The sequence below is a fragment of the Myotis nattereri genome, assembly GCF_964212035.1.
Source record: "Myotis nattereri genome assembly, chromosome: 6".
NCBI lineage: Eukaryota > Metazoa > Chordata > Mammalia > Chiroptera > Vespertilionidae > Myotis > Myotis nattereri.
Window position 1 is genome coordinate 23,870,499 of NC_138081.1, and position 17,949 is coordinate 23,888,447.

At 43.6% G+C, this 17,949-nt stretch overlaps 1 protein-coding gene across 1 annotated transcript in view; it reads right to left on the reverse strand.

Moving 5' to 3' along the window:
• Positions 1–4,223: 4,223 nt before the first annotated feature.
• Positions 4,224–17,949, reverse strand: part of GCLC (glutamate-cysteine ligase catalytic subunit) — a 51,726-nt gene continuing 38,000 nt past the window's right edge. The window contains exons 7-16 of the mRNA XM_081093829.1: positions 14,439–14,513; positions 13,862–13,978; positions 12,600–12,738; positions 12,032–12,144; positions 11,443–11,535; positions 11,048–11,152; positions 7,204–7,285; positions 7,015–7,130; positions 6,813–6,933; positions 4,224–5,780 (exon numbers count right to left, since the gene is read on the reverse strand). Coding sequence (XP_080949955.1) covers positions 5,569–5,780; positions 6,813–6,933; positions 7,015–7,130; positions 7,204–7,285; positions 11,048–11,152; positions 11,443–11,535; positions 12,032–12,144; positions 12,600–12,738; positions 13,862–13,978; positions 14,439–14,513 — 1,173 coding nt within the window. The 3' untranslated portion in view covers positions 4,224–5,568. The remainder of the gene's footprint in view (positions 5,781–6,812; positions 6,934–7,014; positions 7,131–7,203; positions 7,286–11,047; positions 11,153–11,442; positions 11,536–12,031; positions 12,145–12,599; positions 12,739–13,861; positions 13,979–14,438; positions 14,514–17,949) is intronic.

The window sequence follows — 17,949 nt, forward strand, 5'->3', positions numbered from 1 at the left end:
TCTATGACACGTGCAGGTTCATCATCAGCGTCTAAATGCAGAACAAGTCCATCATTCAGAGCTCTTTTGTGCTGTTCTTTTATAACCATACCCATTGCTCTCCCACGCCCTCCCCACCCCGTCCCTACACTCTTTTGACCACTAATGGTTATTGGGCCTTTTTCACTCAACAGAACTCACTAGAGATTCATCCAGAGTGTTGCTGTGTCAATAGTTTGACCCTTTTTATTGCTGAAAGTATTTGGTGATGTAGATGTACCACTGCTAACCATTCACCCCTTGAATGGCATTGGGGTTGTTTCCTGTGCTTGGCTACTAGGAGTAAAGCTGCTATGAAAATTTGTGTACAGGTTTGGGTGTAAATACAAGTTTTTATTTATCTGCGATAAATGCCTAAGAGTGCAACTGCTGGGTCGAAGAGTAATTACATTTCCCCTTCCATACACCCCTGCCCTTTGGCAACCATTGGCTTGTTCTCTATATCTATGGGCCAGTTTCGGTTTTATTTATTCGTTTTTTGGGGGTTCAATCTAAAAGTGAGATCATATGGCATTTGTCTTTCTCTGTCTGACATGTCAGCATAATACCCTCTAGTTCTATCCATGTTGCAAATGGCAAGATTTCATTTCTGTTTATAGCCGAGTAATATTTCATTATATATGTACCACATCTTCTTTATCCATTCATATACTGATGGACATCTAGGTTAGTTCCATATCTTGGCTATTACTAGTAATGCTGCAATGAACATAAGGATGCATATCTTTTTAAATCAGTATTTTTGTCTTCTTTGGGTAAGTACAGACTTTTAAATGAAGAAATACACTACGAAATTACCCATGGATCAAATAAAAAATCACAAGGAATAAGGAAATATTTATAACTGGACAGTGAAAATACAACATAAAATGTGTGGTTATAGCTAAAACAGTAATAAAAGTGAAATCCATAGCTTTAACTAATTATGCTAGAATACAAGCCCATTTCCATTTTAAAATGACAATAGAAATAAAATAGATTTCAATATGGAATTTCACTTTATATTATCTTTGTTCAGAGCGCGTGTCTGAGTAGGTGTAAACCAATGAAACTAAAAAGGCAACTACAGCATACACCACTAGAGGGCACTATTATCTAACACCATTGTGAAATAATTTTTAAAAATCTAGTTAACATCCACCACCAGACACAGATTCTTTTTCTCTTGTGGAAACGTTTAAGATCTCATAGCACCTTTCAAATATGCAGAACAGTATTATAAACTATGGTTACTATGCAAGTATACACCTTTTGACCCCCTCCACCCATTCTACCTCTGGTAAAAACCAATTTATTATATATATTTGTGAGCTTGATTTTCTTTAAAAAAAAATATTTTTATTGATTTCAGAGAGGAAGGAAGAGGGAGAGAGAGAAACATCGATGAGAGAGAATCATTAATTGGCTGCCTCCTGCATGCCCTTTACAGGGGATCGAGCCTGCAACCCGGGCATGTTCCCTTGACCCAGAATTGAACCGTGACCTCCTGGCTCATAGGTCGATGCTCAACCACTGAGCTACACTGGCCTGGCTGAGTTTAGTTTCTTGGTTGATTTTTATTCCATACATGAGATCACAAGGTATTTGTCTCTGACTTATCTCACTTAGAATAATGCCCTCAAAGGGCCACCCTTGTTGTCGCAAATGGCAAGATTTCGTTTTTATATGATTGAGTAATATCCCATTGTGTATATATATACATCTTTATTGATTCATCCATTGATAGGCACTTTGGTTGATTCCATTATCTTGGCTCTTGTAATAATGCTGCGATGAACATGAAGATGAAGATATATTTTCAAGTTACTGTTTTCATTTTCTTCAGATAAATACCTAGAAGTAGAATTACTAGATCATGTGATAGTTCTAGTTTCAAGTTTTTTAGGAGCCTCTGACCTGTTTCCCATAGTGGATGTGCCAATTCACATTCCCACCAGTAGGGCACAAGGGTTACTTTTTGTCCACATCCTCACCAATACTTTTATTTCCTCTTATCAAATACCCATTCTAACAGGTGTGAAGTGAGGTGACATCTCATTGTAGTTTTGATTTGCATCTCCCTGATGTTTAATGATGTTGAGCATCTTTTCAGGTACCCATTGGACATCTATATCTTTTTGGGAAAATGTCTACTCACATCTGCTACCCATTTTTAAATTGGGTTACTCGGGGATTTTTGCTATTGAGTTGTTTCTCTATTTTGGATATTACCCCTTTATCAGATATGATTTGCCAACATGTCCTCCCATTCAGTGGGTTGCCTTTTTCTTTTGTTGATGGTTTCCTTTGCTGTGCAGAAACTTTTTAATGTAGTCCCACCTGTTTTTCACTTTTGGTGTCAGGTTTTTTTTAAAAAAAATCACCACCAGATCAATATTAAAGAGCTTACTACTTGTTTTCCTTTAGAATTTGTAGTTTCAGGTGCTGGTTTTCAAGTCTTTAATTCATATTGATTTTCATGTCTGGTGTAAGCTAGTGGTCTAGTTTTCCCATGTTCCATGTATTGAAGAGGCTGTATATATTCTTGGCTCCTTTGTCGTAAATTAATTGACCGTACGTGCATGGATTTATTTCTGGGCTCTCTATTCTGTTCCTTTGATCTGTCTGTTTTTATGCCAATACCATACTGATTATTATAGCTTTGCGATTGGTTTGAAATGAAAAGTGGGCGGCACTGACTGCATCTTTCATTCGTAGCTTTGTAGTGTTTCATGTCATAGGGCAGTAAGAGTGGAAGGGGCTCCGGGGACGAGCCAGCCTCGTTCAGCTCCACATACCGAGACCTGAACAGGCTGGAGTGCACCTGCCAAGGCCGCCCACCAAGGTCTCCTCACTCCGACTCCAAACCTTATCAGTCCCCTCTAAATCACACTCTTCTACATACACTTGGCATGCATGTTCAGGGAACTCTGAATGTTTATGCAAAAGCATCAAGGAGAGGAGCAGCTGGTAGAGCTCAGTGGCTTATCTTCAGGGAAAGTCGGGGGTTGACCTTGAACTTGAAAGGCCTGGCCTCCCAGGCACACCCTGTGGTCCCTCCCCCAACAGCAAGGGCTACCAGCTGCTTGAAGGAACGTCCACTTTTTGTCTTTGCACGGTTCCAGGTCCCCAGAAATGTCCCTTCAGCTCCTCAGAGACGTGGCCTAAGCTGTGCCACACCCTGGACTTCCACATGTCACTCGGTTAGTTTTGTCAGGAGGCAGTTCAGACAGGCGGCCACGGCGCGCTTCCTCCATTTCTGAATGGAAAGGCTCATGAGCAGCCTCAGGAAGAGCCAAGTGGTCGGGGCAGAGCCCTCCTGGGACCCGGAAGAGCCTCCTTAACCCAGGAGCAACTGCCGGGCAGGAGACCAGACCTGGGGTAAGAGTGGGTGAGGCTGTCTTCTAAGTGAGGGTCTGAGTCTGGGCTCAGCCAAAGGGAGAAAGCCCTTTTACTTCTCTCAGCGTTCAGTTATTGTTCCTGAAACCGAGTCCTTGCTGTGTTCAGGTGGTAAAGCTCATGAAAGGCGCAACTCACTTCGTCTTGGAGACAGAGCACCATTCCCTATTTTTCACTAAGAAAAACTCTAGATACAACCGATGGAATGAAAAGCAAGTGTCATTGGAGACAGACAACTGATATGTCTACAACTTGAGTACAGTAAGTCCACGTTACTCAGTGTGGCCCACAGAGCCAGGCTGTGCTTGTTACCAAGACCCCCAAGAGGTTTGTATGCAGGTTAATTAGACAAGCACAGCCCTGGGGCTGTTCAGGTAAACAAAGCTGAGAAAAGCAGACTGGCCCCAGGACAAGCATGATCACGCGAACTCTAGGCTGAGAGGATGTTGACGCGGCCATGGGTTGAAAGGATTTCTCTGCAGGACCTGCAGATTCTCCAGCTTAGGTGGAGTGTGCGTCAGCACCCGAGTTCCTCAGCGTTCCCGTGACCACTGGCTCCGCTGAGCAGTGTGGAGTAAAAAAGTTCACTTCCTGTGGCTCAGGGGTCACTTCAGCCCAACATGAAGCCCCTCCCGCCCCTCCCCTCTGGGGTTGACAGCGACAGGGCAGATGAGGCGTCTGTTTTTTGTCACTATGCTTCTTTCTGAAAACCTCTGAGGACTGCAATGAATTTCACAGAATATCTGAGATGATTAAACACAAACCCGCCACCACCCCTTTAGTTGCAGAACTCACACATTCAACAGTTTTCAGGATTCTCATTCCATTCTTTTATTTCCTCATCCCACAAACATTTAGTTTATCTGCCTTTTTACAACCTGATTTACAAGCAAATGAAAAGCAGGCATTCATTAACCCTCCAACGAGCGTGTATGAAACATAGCACAAACCCTAGTATTTATACCTAAGCAGACTTAGAAGCAGCTTTGTCACAATCTCTTAACATTCACATTAGTTTAAATATTGATGCCTGTTAAGGTTTGCATAATCTACTGTACATAGTTATTTCTGAAGTAGGTTAAGACTTTAATTGGAAAAAACCTTCAACAAAATGCTCTAATAATTATGTGAAACTTATTTACAGTTAAACATTTAGGGGCTTGATTCACAAAACTTAGTGCAGATCATGATTTGTTGAAGAGCTTCAAGGAGAAGGGCATAAGCAGCACGTAGGATATCCTCCAGGTAAAGCCTAGAGCAAACGGCTTTTATAAGAAAGTCTGTCAATATGCTTACTGGAAACTACAAAAAAGTAAGAAAACCACCTTCAGCAACTGCACCTGATTTGCACATTTACATACACAGCAGCAACCAGAACAGACACAGGAGCGGGTGCCATTTTTGACAGTACTCTGTATATTATGCACAGGAGGAAAACCATCACCCCCAATAATCACTACATGTGAACTCAGGGTACAGGTCTCCTGCCTTCCTATAGAGTTTAATGCCTGCCTCATCGAATTAAATAAAAAAGGACAGTACCTTTCAGAACAGCCATCAGTTTGATGGCTTTACTTGGTGGTTAGCTATTCCGATTACAAAAGAAACAGATAAGGTGCCAGAATCCAGGGTTACCCCTGAAGCCCTTCAATGGATCTGACAGTGATTTTAAATATAAAACAAAGGAGATGACTGAAAGGACATCAATAAGACAAACTGGTTTTAAAGTGAAGTGATAAATTTCAGTGAATCAGGTCCAGGTAAAGTCTTTAAAAAAAAAAAAAAAACACCCACAAATATTTACAGTAAACATTTTGAACTCTGGAATGCAGATATAGTACAATTACTAGAACATCACATTTACAAAACTGCTTGGGCAGTTGTTGCTCCAGAGTGAGAATTGGGAAATGTACAAGCCAGTCCACACTTTAGATATGTTATTAAAATACATTGTTAATCATAAAAATACTTTACTATATACAGGTTCGTTGTAAAAACTCTAGATTTATCCGCTGAAGGGAGCCTCTCAGGCCATTTCCGGCCCATGGGTCCAGGAGCCGGTACGGTCCTGCTAACCTGGTCATGCCAGGCTCTGGCTGGAGCTGCGGCCGGTTCTCTGATGAAACAGCAAGCGAGTCCCTCTGCAGGGGCCTAATTGGAAGAGTCCATTTTACTTCCGCTATATCTTCCTCTCCTAAATGCTGGTCCAAGTAACTCTGGGCATTCACACAATTCATTTGCAATTTGGTTGCACTTTAAAATAAGACTATAGTTGATTTGATCAGTTATTACACTGTCTTGCTTGTAGTCGGGATGGTTTGCGATAAACTCCCTCATCCATTTGGCGACTGTCATTAGTTCTCCTGAAAAAGAAAAAAAAAAAATTTAGGACACTTTAATAGTAGTGCTTTTTAAAATACAAGTTGACATTTGGCCAGGATGCATAATCCTGAAGAAAAAGCAGCGTGACCTTTGGTGTGGCAGGTGGCGGGGCTGGGAAAGCATGCTTTCCATAGCGTTTGCAGGACTCCTCCTGGAAAAGAATTTCAGGCTGCAGGCAGGCAACTAGACCACACACATCCCAGTGCTGCCTGGCAGATGCTACCCGCACACTGACAGACACTGCCAGCTCGTAAGAAACGAGAGCCAACACGTGCACTAACGCACGCGGCCTCCCATTTGGCCAGAGGGCTAAGACCACATATGCTGGCCATGTCATGAGACTACCTCAGAGGACAGCAGGTCCCGCGTTTGCCAGAGCAACCTTTGGTCAAAGAGGTAGAGAGAAAAGAACAGTAAGTGGAGTGGGAAACGGGCAGACATACCATTGGGGGTATGTCCTTTGTAAAATACAGATGCCATTACCACCATCACCGTTACTCTGGTTCACAGCTGACGGCTCCCCTGGCTAACAGAGGTGGGGTTCCTGGGGTGCTCACTGTATGCAGCAGGCTGAAGACCCTGACGCCCTCGCTGTGTTGCTTATTTACCTTACAGAGTTACTCAGCCCTACCAAAAGAGCCCGTGATGGTGCACAATGAACACAGCTGGACTTCAGTCACAGCCAGGCACTGTGTTGCATTCTCTACAATGCCATCAACTTAAAGATGCACCAATTTTATGAATCAGTATTAAAAAATAGAGCACTAATTAAACTGTGACTATCAGAGATTATAAGGTGTATCTGATTGTAGAGATGTCAAAATGTGAAAAGGTGTGTATTAATAAATGCATCCTTTAAAACAGCGGTCGCCAACCGGTGGTCTGTGGACCACTGGTGGTCCGTGAGGTCTGAAAAGTTGGCGACTTTAAGAATCTGAGTATTTTAAGATTGTCAGATTCTGCCTACATTGAGATTTGTTTTTAAAGAAAAAAGAAAGCAAAGGATACCATACCAGATGCTCTCTTCTTAATCAGCTTCAGGTAGTTCAGAATGCTACATCTGGTGTCCACATCCACTTCCATGTTTTCCAGGTAGGAGTTCAGAATTGGGATCAGCCCAGGAAACACGCCTTCCTGCACGAAGCAGGAGATGCCATGAGCTCCCTGCCTGTGGGTGTCGGCTGGCCGGCAGGCAGTGGGCGCACAGGACCCTACCTTCCCATTGATGATGGTGTCTATGCTCATCAGGGTGTACTCCTCGTGCTCCTCTGCGGCCAGCTCCGCGCCCTGCTGGGCCTTGCCACAGCCGTCCACCACAGCGTTGCCACCTGCTGGTGATGGCAGAGCAGCGTTAGTGGCCTGTTGTAGCCTAAGTGGCCCCAGAAGTCCAAGAGGATGTAATACCTTTGCAAATATCTTTCCTGAAGTAGAACATTCCCTGCAGGACAGCATCTCGTTTCTGTGCGACTTTCATGTTTTCATCAACCTAGGGGAGAAAAAGAACATGCCCAAGTCAGAACGCTCTTGACCAACCAGCCGTGCCTCCGTCACTTCTGCCATCAGGACTCGCCTCCCTCAAGAATTCTACCGTCCTTCCCGTGGTTTCTGGTCAGAAGAGCGGACTTTTCACCTTTATGTGGGGACTGTGTCACTCAACCACAAATTGGTATGTGCTTTTTAACAATAATGGGGGAAAGAGAAGCTCACCTTAAAAAAACAAAAGCATAGAATCACGTGGCTGCCTGCATTTCAAGGCACCTTTGTGACTGGCCTTCCAGGAAACCTGTCTGAGGGCAGGTGGCTGGCTCCCTTTACACAGCACAGGACTCTGTCCGAGACCCAGGTGAGGGAAGGCAGGAACCCAGCCCTGGCTCCCAGGTCCCTGCTCTGCCCCCGCTGCCCCTGGGGTTTTGCTGCCTCACTGTCAGATCTGGACTGAGCTCAGCTCTCCGGGGGCAGAGGGTCAGTAACACTGTTTGCCCTGGCCGTGTCCACTTATTCAACAGACCAAAACCTCGCCATTCGTGAATTCTCCATTTCTCCAGTGACTTTTTAAGACTCACAAAGTAAGAGCTTTCAAAACTTCTTAGTAATCCCTTACTTCCTATAATGAAATCTGAGAGGATTCTCAATATATGAAAGACACAAGTTAGAGGGTCACACTGAACTAGCATGGGCTATTCAGAGTCTTGGATGACTTAGCCTCTTCACTGTATTCATTAATTCCTACTGTTGTTTTTTAAAGACACATACGACCTGAATAATCTAGGGACTTCTAGAAACATATTCAAATCCAGGCTAAAATTCCACCATGGTCACTGCCCTAGCCATTTTGGTTCAGTGGATAGAGCATCGGCCTGATAAAGCCGTATCTTACCGTACCACAGTGCCTTTAAATGCTTCTTATGCTTCTGAAAAATGTTTGCTACACTTTATGGGGTAAAGAGAATCATGAATCTAACACTGATTTTCTAAGGTAAAGAAAACTGCTTCCTCTATCCCATTTATATACTTTCTATCACATTTGTCATTATGGTTATCTTTTTCAAAGATAGCTATTTTCCACACTGTCCTTATTTTAGGCATATTGTATGCAAACAACAGATGCCATTATGTTGCTATATTACCTGTTTCAGCTTTTTAATAGGAGAGTTTATTCAAATTTGTTGTCTTTTTTTTTTTTTAACCATTTTATGCTCTCTGGGCTATCCTGTCTTACACTCCCCTGACCCCACACCTTTTAGCTGCAGGTTAATAGTAGATAGTTAATAGTAGGATTTACTATTAACCTGTAGCTATCTATTACTAGTTTTTCTTTTAAACAAGTAGTTTTGAATTCTCTCTAAATGCCAAGTATTACAGAGTATCTACCATCCTTCTCCTCCACTGTCCTTCACTAGGTAAGACTTCTGGCATACTTTTAGCCCTAATAATCTATCAAGTTTTGTTAGAATTACCTGGAATTTAAAGAATAATTTGACTGGAAGAGAATTCGATGGTTGTGATTTTTAACCCCTCAGGATTCTGAAGACCTTTCTCAGTCTCTTTTACTATTTATTGTTGTAGATGAGAAGTGATAGAAGTGATAAACTGTTTGTTTTTCACCCTCTTGGCAGCTATCCTAATTCTCTCTACCTAGACAGCTGTTATTTTTCTTTGAGATTCAGAAATTCCTAGTGGGTTCTTCTTTAAATATTTATCTCTAGACCTAATGGACTCTTACAGGGAAAATTGTCTTATTTCCTTGATTACCATATCTTGCATCTCTTTTATACAGACCGGGCTGGGGGAGGGAGTGCCTGGCTCATGGGCCATATGAGGCCCGAGAAACCATTTGGTCTGGCCCTGCCAAGGCAACTGCCCGCAGGACTCAAAATTCAATAAATGTAGGAGCTTTTAACATAGCAACATACATTTATATTAAGCAAATCTATGCTCATAAAAGGGTAATATGCTAATTAGACCTTCCGGACAAAGCCATGGTGGCGAGGCAGAGGCAGTTATGGGCAATCAGGCTGGGGGGGGGGGGGGGGGTTGAGCAGGCTGGCCGGGGGGAGCAGTTGGGGGTGAGAAGGCTGGCAGGCAGTGGCTAGGGGCAATCTGGCAGGTAGGCAGGTCAGTGGTTAGGAGGCAGCAGTCCCAGATTGTGAGAGGGATGTTCCCCGAGGGGTCCCAGATTGGAGAGAGTGCAGGCCGGGCTGAGGGACACCCCCTCTCCCCGCCCACAAATTTTGTGCACCGGGCCACTAGTAATGTTATAAATATCCAATGGCCCTTGGCAGAAAAATGGTTCTCCACCCGATATAGACTATTCTTTTCTTCTAAATTACACAAACACTGAACTTTCCAGAACAATTTTCCATGTTCCAGTTCTTCATTTCTTTGCCATCTGCTGGGCTGGATCCCACTTTGGCTTCCTAAATCACTGACTTTGATCTTCAATATCTGAGGTGTGGTTTGTCTTTGTTGTTAATCCTCACCTGAGGATATTTTTCCATTGATTTTTAGAGAATGTGGGAAGGGAGGGGGGGAGACAGACACATAGATTGGTTGTCTCCTGAATGTACCCCAACCAGGGCTGGGGACTGAGCCTGCAACCAAGGTATGTGCCCTTGACAGGAATCAGACCCAGGACCCTCACTATCCTCTGAGCAAACTGGCTGGGCCATTCACTGAGTTTAAAATTGTGGCTACCATTGTTCTTTGTCTCTAGCAACTCTTCTCCAAATGCTCGGTGGTCCACAGTGCGTGTTTCATGGATGTGAGCCTTCTCTAGAATTTCTTTAAGAGTTTTTTCCAATTTCTTGAATTAGCTGTGTTTCACTGAGGATAATATACTTTTTGTAGGCTCTTTAAGGCCATTAAAAGTTCTTGGTTTCCTACTGACATTTAGACATCTATTGTAAACAAAGGCTTAGACTGGTAGCTTACCTGGACTGTGCCTCAGACAGGCTGCTCTCCCCAACAGGCACACCTGGTGTGCAACACGGGCCACGGGACTCCATGGCCCCCTTCGGCCTGGGTGTGAGAGCAGGCAGGGACGAGCTGGCAGCCAGACTGCCTCCCGGGTGTGGGGGGACAGGGCAGCTGCGGTGCCCCCTGGGGGAGAGGGAGCAGCGGCCGGGCTCCGCGGCTTCTTCCTCCTTCCACACTTGCTGGGACGGGGCTGCTCTTCTCCTCGCTCTGCCCTCACACCTCACCAGACCCCTCGCTCTGCCTGCAGCTTTCCCAGCCTCTCTCTCTGCCAACACACCTACTGGCCCAGGAACCAAACCTTCTACTTGCTGCCTCACAGCCTGGAACTGTTCTGAGGCTCTGCCAGGAAACTGCTTCCTGGAGTTTCCTTTTCTGTTTTTTATTGGATTTGTTTTTCTGATGGTCCAAGCCATCACATCCTCCAGGAACAGCTCCAGTTCAGCCCCACAGCAGGTACCCTTTCTCCTCACACCCTAGGCTTAATACTGTAACCAAAATAAGATGGTGGGGAGGATGAAATCTATTTGTGGGACTCACTCCAACCACCATCTTTCAAATGGGCTGAGTAAGAAACCACTGTTAGCACTTTTTCGGGAGTTTCCACCAGTGTAGCATCAAAAAGGAAAAAAACAATAAGGTGGAGGGAGAAGCATTTTTATTCTAAAAGGTGAACAATTCTAAATGAGGTCACATTTAAAATAAATATGACATACAAATGAACAGAATAGTCACAGCTATCTAGACCCACTGCTACCCTTTATCACACTCTTACCTTTGACAGCGGAATGAGAAAATCTAATTTGTAGGAAAGGATCACTCTCGTGAGCAGCACCACAAACACCACATACGCCGAGTTCTCGAAGTCTGTTAACTGAACCTAGACAAGCAGGAGCCCAGAAGTTAGGAACCCACCACACAAGCGAGCCACTCCCCAACAAAGCCCTCCTTGGATCACGTCATCCCCCAATTCCCCACCAGGGTCCGGGTCTGCTCACAATCTATTCTCAGAAATCAACCCTCCTTAGCTTCTGGACGCGCTCACTGCATGCACACTCTTGATCTGTATCAGTTTCCAGTTAATTTAGGAGCCTCTGCTAAGAGCGTCACGGGGTCGTGGGCACTCAGAAGACGGGTGTGTGAGATCGCTCCTGCTGATGCGCGTCTTACCTCCATGGGCCGGAACTCCACTCTCCATCCAATGTCTGAGTTTGGAGGAGGAGGCTTAAATCTCATTGTCTGCCAATTTGTGGACTGAATGTTCTATAATAAAAAAGGCAGAGAATAAAACCAACTTTCCATAGGCCCCAGAAAATACTAAGATGACTTGATAGTTAATGAGGGGAGACTGCTTGCTGTCCATACCTAATACTCTTCAGTTTATAAGTACAAAAAGGTACAACTTAAGATTTTCTTGGAATGTGACCTGCTAGGAAAACAAACAGCAAGTGTTTAAGAAAAGTTGGTTATATGCCAGCAGCTCTGAAATAACTGATCAGGTTATTTTTATGTAGCATGCTTGAACTTTTCACCATGCTGCAAACAAGAGAAAATACAGAATAAGAAATTTAGAACTGGAGATATAACCTGTAAGAATCATAATAAAAGTACCTTGAACCAATTTAAAATTTGTCTTGGTTTTATACTGCACTGGATAATGAAAGGCATGTGAGGTTTCCACTGGCCAATTTCTCACAGACACAGAAAACTGCCTCCGTCTTGGTTAGTGAGATAAAAATGCATTTAAAACAGGAACTACCTCAAAATGGTCAGACTCATTGGCATCATCCAGGTGTATTTTCTCTTCAAACAGAGTCAGCGGGTCTCTGATAAAGAGATGAGCAACATGCTGGGCCAGGAGGTGGTCAATGCCTGCAAAGAGAGGTTGCACTGGACTCACTACACAGCTCAAGACTCCACTGTCCTCTAAGTCCCAAAGGAAGATGGACAGCTCAGGAGGTTGAAGAGCGGGTGTCTAGAAGCTCAGGCAATGGCTGGTGTGTTCGGTAACTCATGTCGCCCAGGCCCTTATCCTATGGGCCCTGGGGAAGCGCCAGAGTTTCACTCGCTACTTACACAATGCCTGTTGGGGCACTGGTGGGGACCTAGATACAGACCTCCAAAGTTAGTTCCTTTTGCTAAAAGTCAAGAAGATCTCACAAGTATTTGGAACTTGAAACTTTAGGAACAAGCAGCCTCCTAAGAAAAGTTAGAGACTTCACACTAAAAACAGAAACCAGACCAGGAGTCAGCAAAAAAAGTTTAAAAGAGTTGTGAAGAACTAAAGGCGTACAGTCAAATCTAGGAAAAAAGGCATGGATGCTCACCTTCCTGCATCAGCTGCTCGTAGATTTCTTTATCAATTGTCAAGTCGATGTCATTGTACTTCTCTCCACACTCAGACAGATAACTGTCTATTGAATCATATCGGGATTTACTAATCCTATAGTTACTGTTCTTCAGTGGCTAAAGTTTAAAAAATGTGAATGAATGCCATATAAAATCATTTGGAAATAAACTAATGCCCCAAAGAATTACATTAAAATGCCGTATGTTTTTATATATAATGATTATATAAAAATGTCTAACCTTAACATAAGACTGAAAAAATAAGTTAACGCTGAAAAGCAATATTAGGGGAAATTGTATTTAAAAAGCCTGGATAAATTAAGTAGCCTTCCCCCCCCCCCCATTTTTAAGTAGCCTTTTTGCCTGATGATTTAAATATACCTTAACTTTTTTCTTTTTTAAAGCACATCACCTTCATTCTTATTAAGTTTCAAAAATAAATGCCAAGATTGACAGCAAAATAATTAATAAAAAGCCTGTACTGTAAAAGAAAACTATCAAAATGATCTCTCCTTTGAAGTTCGTTTATTTTTAGAAAGCATGTTCAACAATTTATGAGCAATTGCATGAAGAGCAGAGTAGCAGTAGTGTGCCCTGGTTCAGAACATCAGAGTTACTTGGGAGGGCTCCTTTAAAAACACCTATGTCAAGGTTCCAGTCCTAGAAAACTTATTAAAGGTCTGAGATGGGCCAGGGGTCTATTTTTTTAAAGATCTCCAGAGGTGGTTCTGATGGATACTCTTGGTTGGAGAAATGCAAGGTCACAATTCAAACAAGAGGCACTAACTGACCCTTATAAGGCAAAACCTAACCCCTTCATATGGGGCAAAAAATCTTTGACAACAGAGTATACTTTCCACGGCAGAAAGCATCATATACAAAGCACTCATGTAGCGCCAAAAAGCATTTGGTAAAAACAGCCATCAGCAGTGACTGCCAAAATATTAAAAACAAAAACAAAAACTACACTATTAATTTAGAAGATAAAATACAGATTTCAACAAATGATGAAAATTAAACCCTCCCCCCCGCAAACCAAATCACATTTCCACATATTCACCCCAGAACAAACACTATAAAGCCAAAGACCACAAAGATAGGTTTATAACCGATGAATTTCTTGCCATGTGTGACTCAAGATAAAAATTTGAGGGAAACTTCACAATCACAAGTAGTTATTACAATAGCTCTGGTTGATCTGCTTGATATAAAAAGGCTATGAAGGAAAAATCATTCCCACCTCCAGTCCTCTCTCCTCCCGAGTTCTATCATCTACAGATGCAGAAATCACGCCCCAGCGACAATCAACGTCTGACACATAGCCTCGGTAAAAAGGAGACGCAGCACTCAAAGCCATCTAAAAACAAACAGAAGTCAGCACCTGCAGGTTCAAAATGTCACTTTCATGCTGGAAAAAGCTCCATGCAGTTATCTCTGGTCACGAAGAATCAGTTATGCAACACAGCTCTACTGCACTGTCTGTGCCTGTTTCTCATAGTGGAATACCCCAGGAGTGACTTAAATCCCTGCATCTGGTACATTTAACATCCTCTCTCTAATGTGAAGACATGAAGGATGGAAGAGGGAAGATGGCTATACTGGAACTTAACACTTTAGCACATAAATGTCTTCCTAGCAACAGTAACAGTCTACAGCTTAGACTGAGTCCACTGGTTCTTAATCTACATATTATCTGGGTTAGTTCATTTCTGAATGAAGTCTTAAATGGACTTAACTAGCACACTCAGCAAATTTCGGACATGCGGTCTTTATTCTATGCAAAGAAGAATTTAAAGTAAGATATGATTTCTACTTACGACAATTGGGCAGATAGTGGCCAACTGATCATACAGGTATCTAGCCTCGGAAATGCTGCAGGCTTGGAACGTTACCTGTGTAAGAATTGCAAGTTATTAACAACAAAGAATTATTAACATCCTCCCCTAGGAGAGAAGTCTGAGAAGAAGACTGAAGAAGGGAGGGGCCTGGTATGTAATGGTCATTCCATTGATGAAACGTTTAATACAGGAGTTTGTTTAAAAGCTTGTCCTAGACGAATTTTGCTAGAAAGTGGTATTTAATCATGTTCAAAACTAACATAAATAAGATTTTAAAAGTCGATGGAGAAAAATAAGACATTAGATAAATGATAAAGTTCATTAAGGCATTTCCTCTTCTACTGGTTTCTTTCAAGAGCTTCCCTTTCACTTCAGTTGGCTGAGAGGTTACATGCATTCTGGTGAAAAGGGGACCTGGAGATACCGAGGATGGGTTCAGAGTGCACTGGTGGAAGCATGAGGAACAGCTTGGAAGGGGCAAGACCGGAGGAAGGCAGAGAAGTTCAAATGCTGCAACCGCCTAAGAAAACGTTGAGCACACTGGAACAAGGCAGCCAGCTCTAGAGGCCACAGGGTAGAGAGAGTGAGGGTGTGACTTAGCACTTGGCTTGGGTGCTCCCAGGACAGACAGGAAGAAGAGGCAAAGGCTTACGGAGCCAAGGACAGACAGACAAAGAAAGCCGCCCTGTAAGTGGCTGGGTCCAGAACTGGTGCCTAGAAGAAAAACCTGGGCTGGAGAAATATTTGGGGAGTAGGCTCAGATGATGTCCTGAAGATGAGCAGATCACCTAGAGCAGTGGTTCTGAACCTTCTGGCCCTTTAAATACAGTTCCTCATGTTCCTCAACCATAAAATTATTTTTGTTGCTACTTCATAACTGTAATGTTGCTACTGTTATGAATCGTCATGTAAATATCTGATATGGAGGATGGTCTTAGGCGACCCCTGTGAAAGGGTCATTTGACTGACAAAGGGGTCTTGACCCACAGGTTGAGAACCGCTGACCTAGAGAGTCTGCACATGATTTGTAAGTAGGACATTTAAGAGTTAGGCAGAGAAAAAGATCACATAATGATTAGTACAAATCCTCCACAAATAACTACTAAAAAGAATCTAAAAAAATGTTCTACCTTTTTTGGAGCAGGACACTGGGAGCAGTGGATGGGAGCAAGGGATATAAATTGTGGTTGTGTTGGCACATCTACATTAACTGCAAATTGGGAACAGTTCTAATTTCCTGTCACTGTTATTTAATAACTAGTGGCCTGGTGCACAAAATTTGTGCACATTAAAAGGGAATTAGAGGAAATATTTTTATATTGCTATTTGTCCTTTCTCTATAATAGAAGTGTCAGAGATGAAAGAAAATTAGTAAAATATATATGAAACTCTCCTGTCAGAGCCTGGGGTGCGTCATGGGACCCAGAGTCTAGTCCCCGCACCTCCGCGTGTACCTCAAAATCGCGCGAGACCCAGACCCGGCCGGCCCCGGCCCCAGCACGAGGGCATGACAATCATTTGCACATTAGCACTTTATTATATAGGATTACATAGGACTAGAGGCCTGGTGCACAAAAATACATGCACTTGGGGAGGGGGGCTGTCTCTCAGCCTGGCCTGCACCCTCTTGCAGTCCAGGAGCCCTCAGGGGATGTCTGACTGACGGCTTAGGCCCGCTCCCCACCAGGAGCGGGCCTAAGCCGCAGTCTGGCCTCCCTCTGCAGGAGGCGACTGGGCAGGCCAATCAGGGGATGGCGAGTGGCTGGCCCCAACCCCATCGCCCTGCCACTGCTGCCACCCATGGCCTCCCTCTGCAGGAGGCGACCAGGCGGGGCGATCAGGGGACAGCACCGGCCAACAAGTGGCCAGCCCCGCCCCCCCACCACCCCTCCGCCACCATTACTCACTGCCACCCCACCACCACCGTTCCCTCCCTCTGTCCGCTGGCATGCACCTTGGCTGGCCGGGCACTGCCTGCTCACCGGCCCCACTTCTGCCGACCAGTTGTTCTGCCGTTTGGTCGATTTGCATATTACACTTTTATTATATAAGATGACAATTTGAATTTAATGTTGGCACAGGAAATTACTTAAATTGCTTAATACTTGAAATAGCTAAACCAACATGTTAGTTCCAATAGTTTTAGCCAGGTCTCAACTTTGTATTCTTAAAAGCCAAGAACTGCTGTTGGAGTCACAGGTGCACCTGCTGACTCACAGTGGCATCTCAGGTCAGCGTGGTGACTATAGAAAACAATCTTTCAGACAGGTTACTGTGTCCTGATCTTCCTACACTTCCTATGCTAAGGCTATGTTTTCAGTAAAATGTAATAATTGCCCAGCCATTACAGATTAATTCAACCCAGAGAAGAGCTGAGTCATAGACATCAACGAATAAGAGTATCAAAGGTTAAAACAGATAAAGATTGAGCAGGGCTGGCAACTAGGTCACTGATAACCAGAAGGAGGGTAGTTTCTGGAAAGAGGCAGAAACTCGGAAATTAGTCTGTGCTGGGTAAGGGGTAAACGAGAAGTGAGGAGATGGGAGAGGGTGCACAAAGTATTTACTCACTTATCTGCTGTGACCCCACCACAGAAACCTCCAGCACAGCAAGGATGTCTATGCCCAGTGTGAAGAACTGTGTCTGACACCTACTTAGTATACTAGATATTTATTACATTTATATAGTATCTTGAAGGAATGAGGGTGTTATAGAGGAGAACACACGGTCAAAGGTAAGTTTTATTTTAATAAAATGGTGAGATACTTGAAAAACTGTGACCCCATGGGCCAAATTCACATGGATTTAGATTACAAGCACTTAAATGTTCCCCAAGTATTTTGACTGCTGAATTCTTCTGAATAGACTTCTCTACTTTACTTGGGTCCTATTCAGCACTTCTGAAAATTTTAGTGTGTGTCTGTGACTTTTGTTCTTAAAAAGATAGTACAGTGAGCATTGTTTCTTTTCAGTTTTGTGACTGGGTTCTGTTAACTGGCCTACTGCATACTAGCCCATCCACAGGCAGATCCTGGGAAAGCCAACCCTAGACGAGTTAGAAAATTAGCACCTGGAATTCAATAGCTGCGTTACAACAGCACAGTGACTTATTCTAAATCCACTTACTATCTTCCTTACTCTAGAGCTGATACCATAGTTACCAAACCAAATGCAACATCACTGCAGATAAAGGCTTAGTGGAGAAAGGAAAAAAGTTCTAATACCTTAAAAAGGTGTAAATATATGAACAGTTGGCTTCTGGTATCCATTTAAAGTATTTAAAGAAGAGAAGCGCCCTAACTGGTTTGGCTCAGTGGATAGAGTGTCAGCCTGTGGACTGAAGGGTCCCAGGTTCGATTCCAGCCCAGGGCATGTACCTTGGTTGTGAGCACATCCCCAGTAGGGGGTGTGCAGGAGGCAGCTGATCGATGTTTCTCTCTCATCGATGTTTCTAACTCTCTATCCCTCTCACTTCCTCTCTGTAAAAAA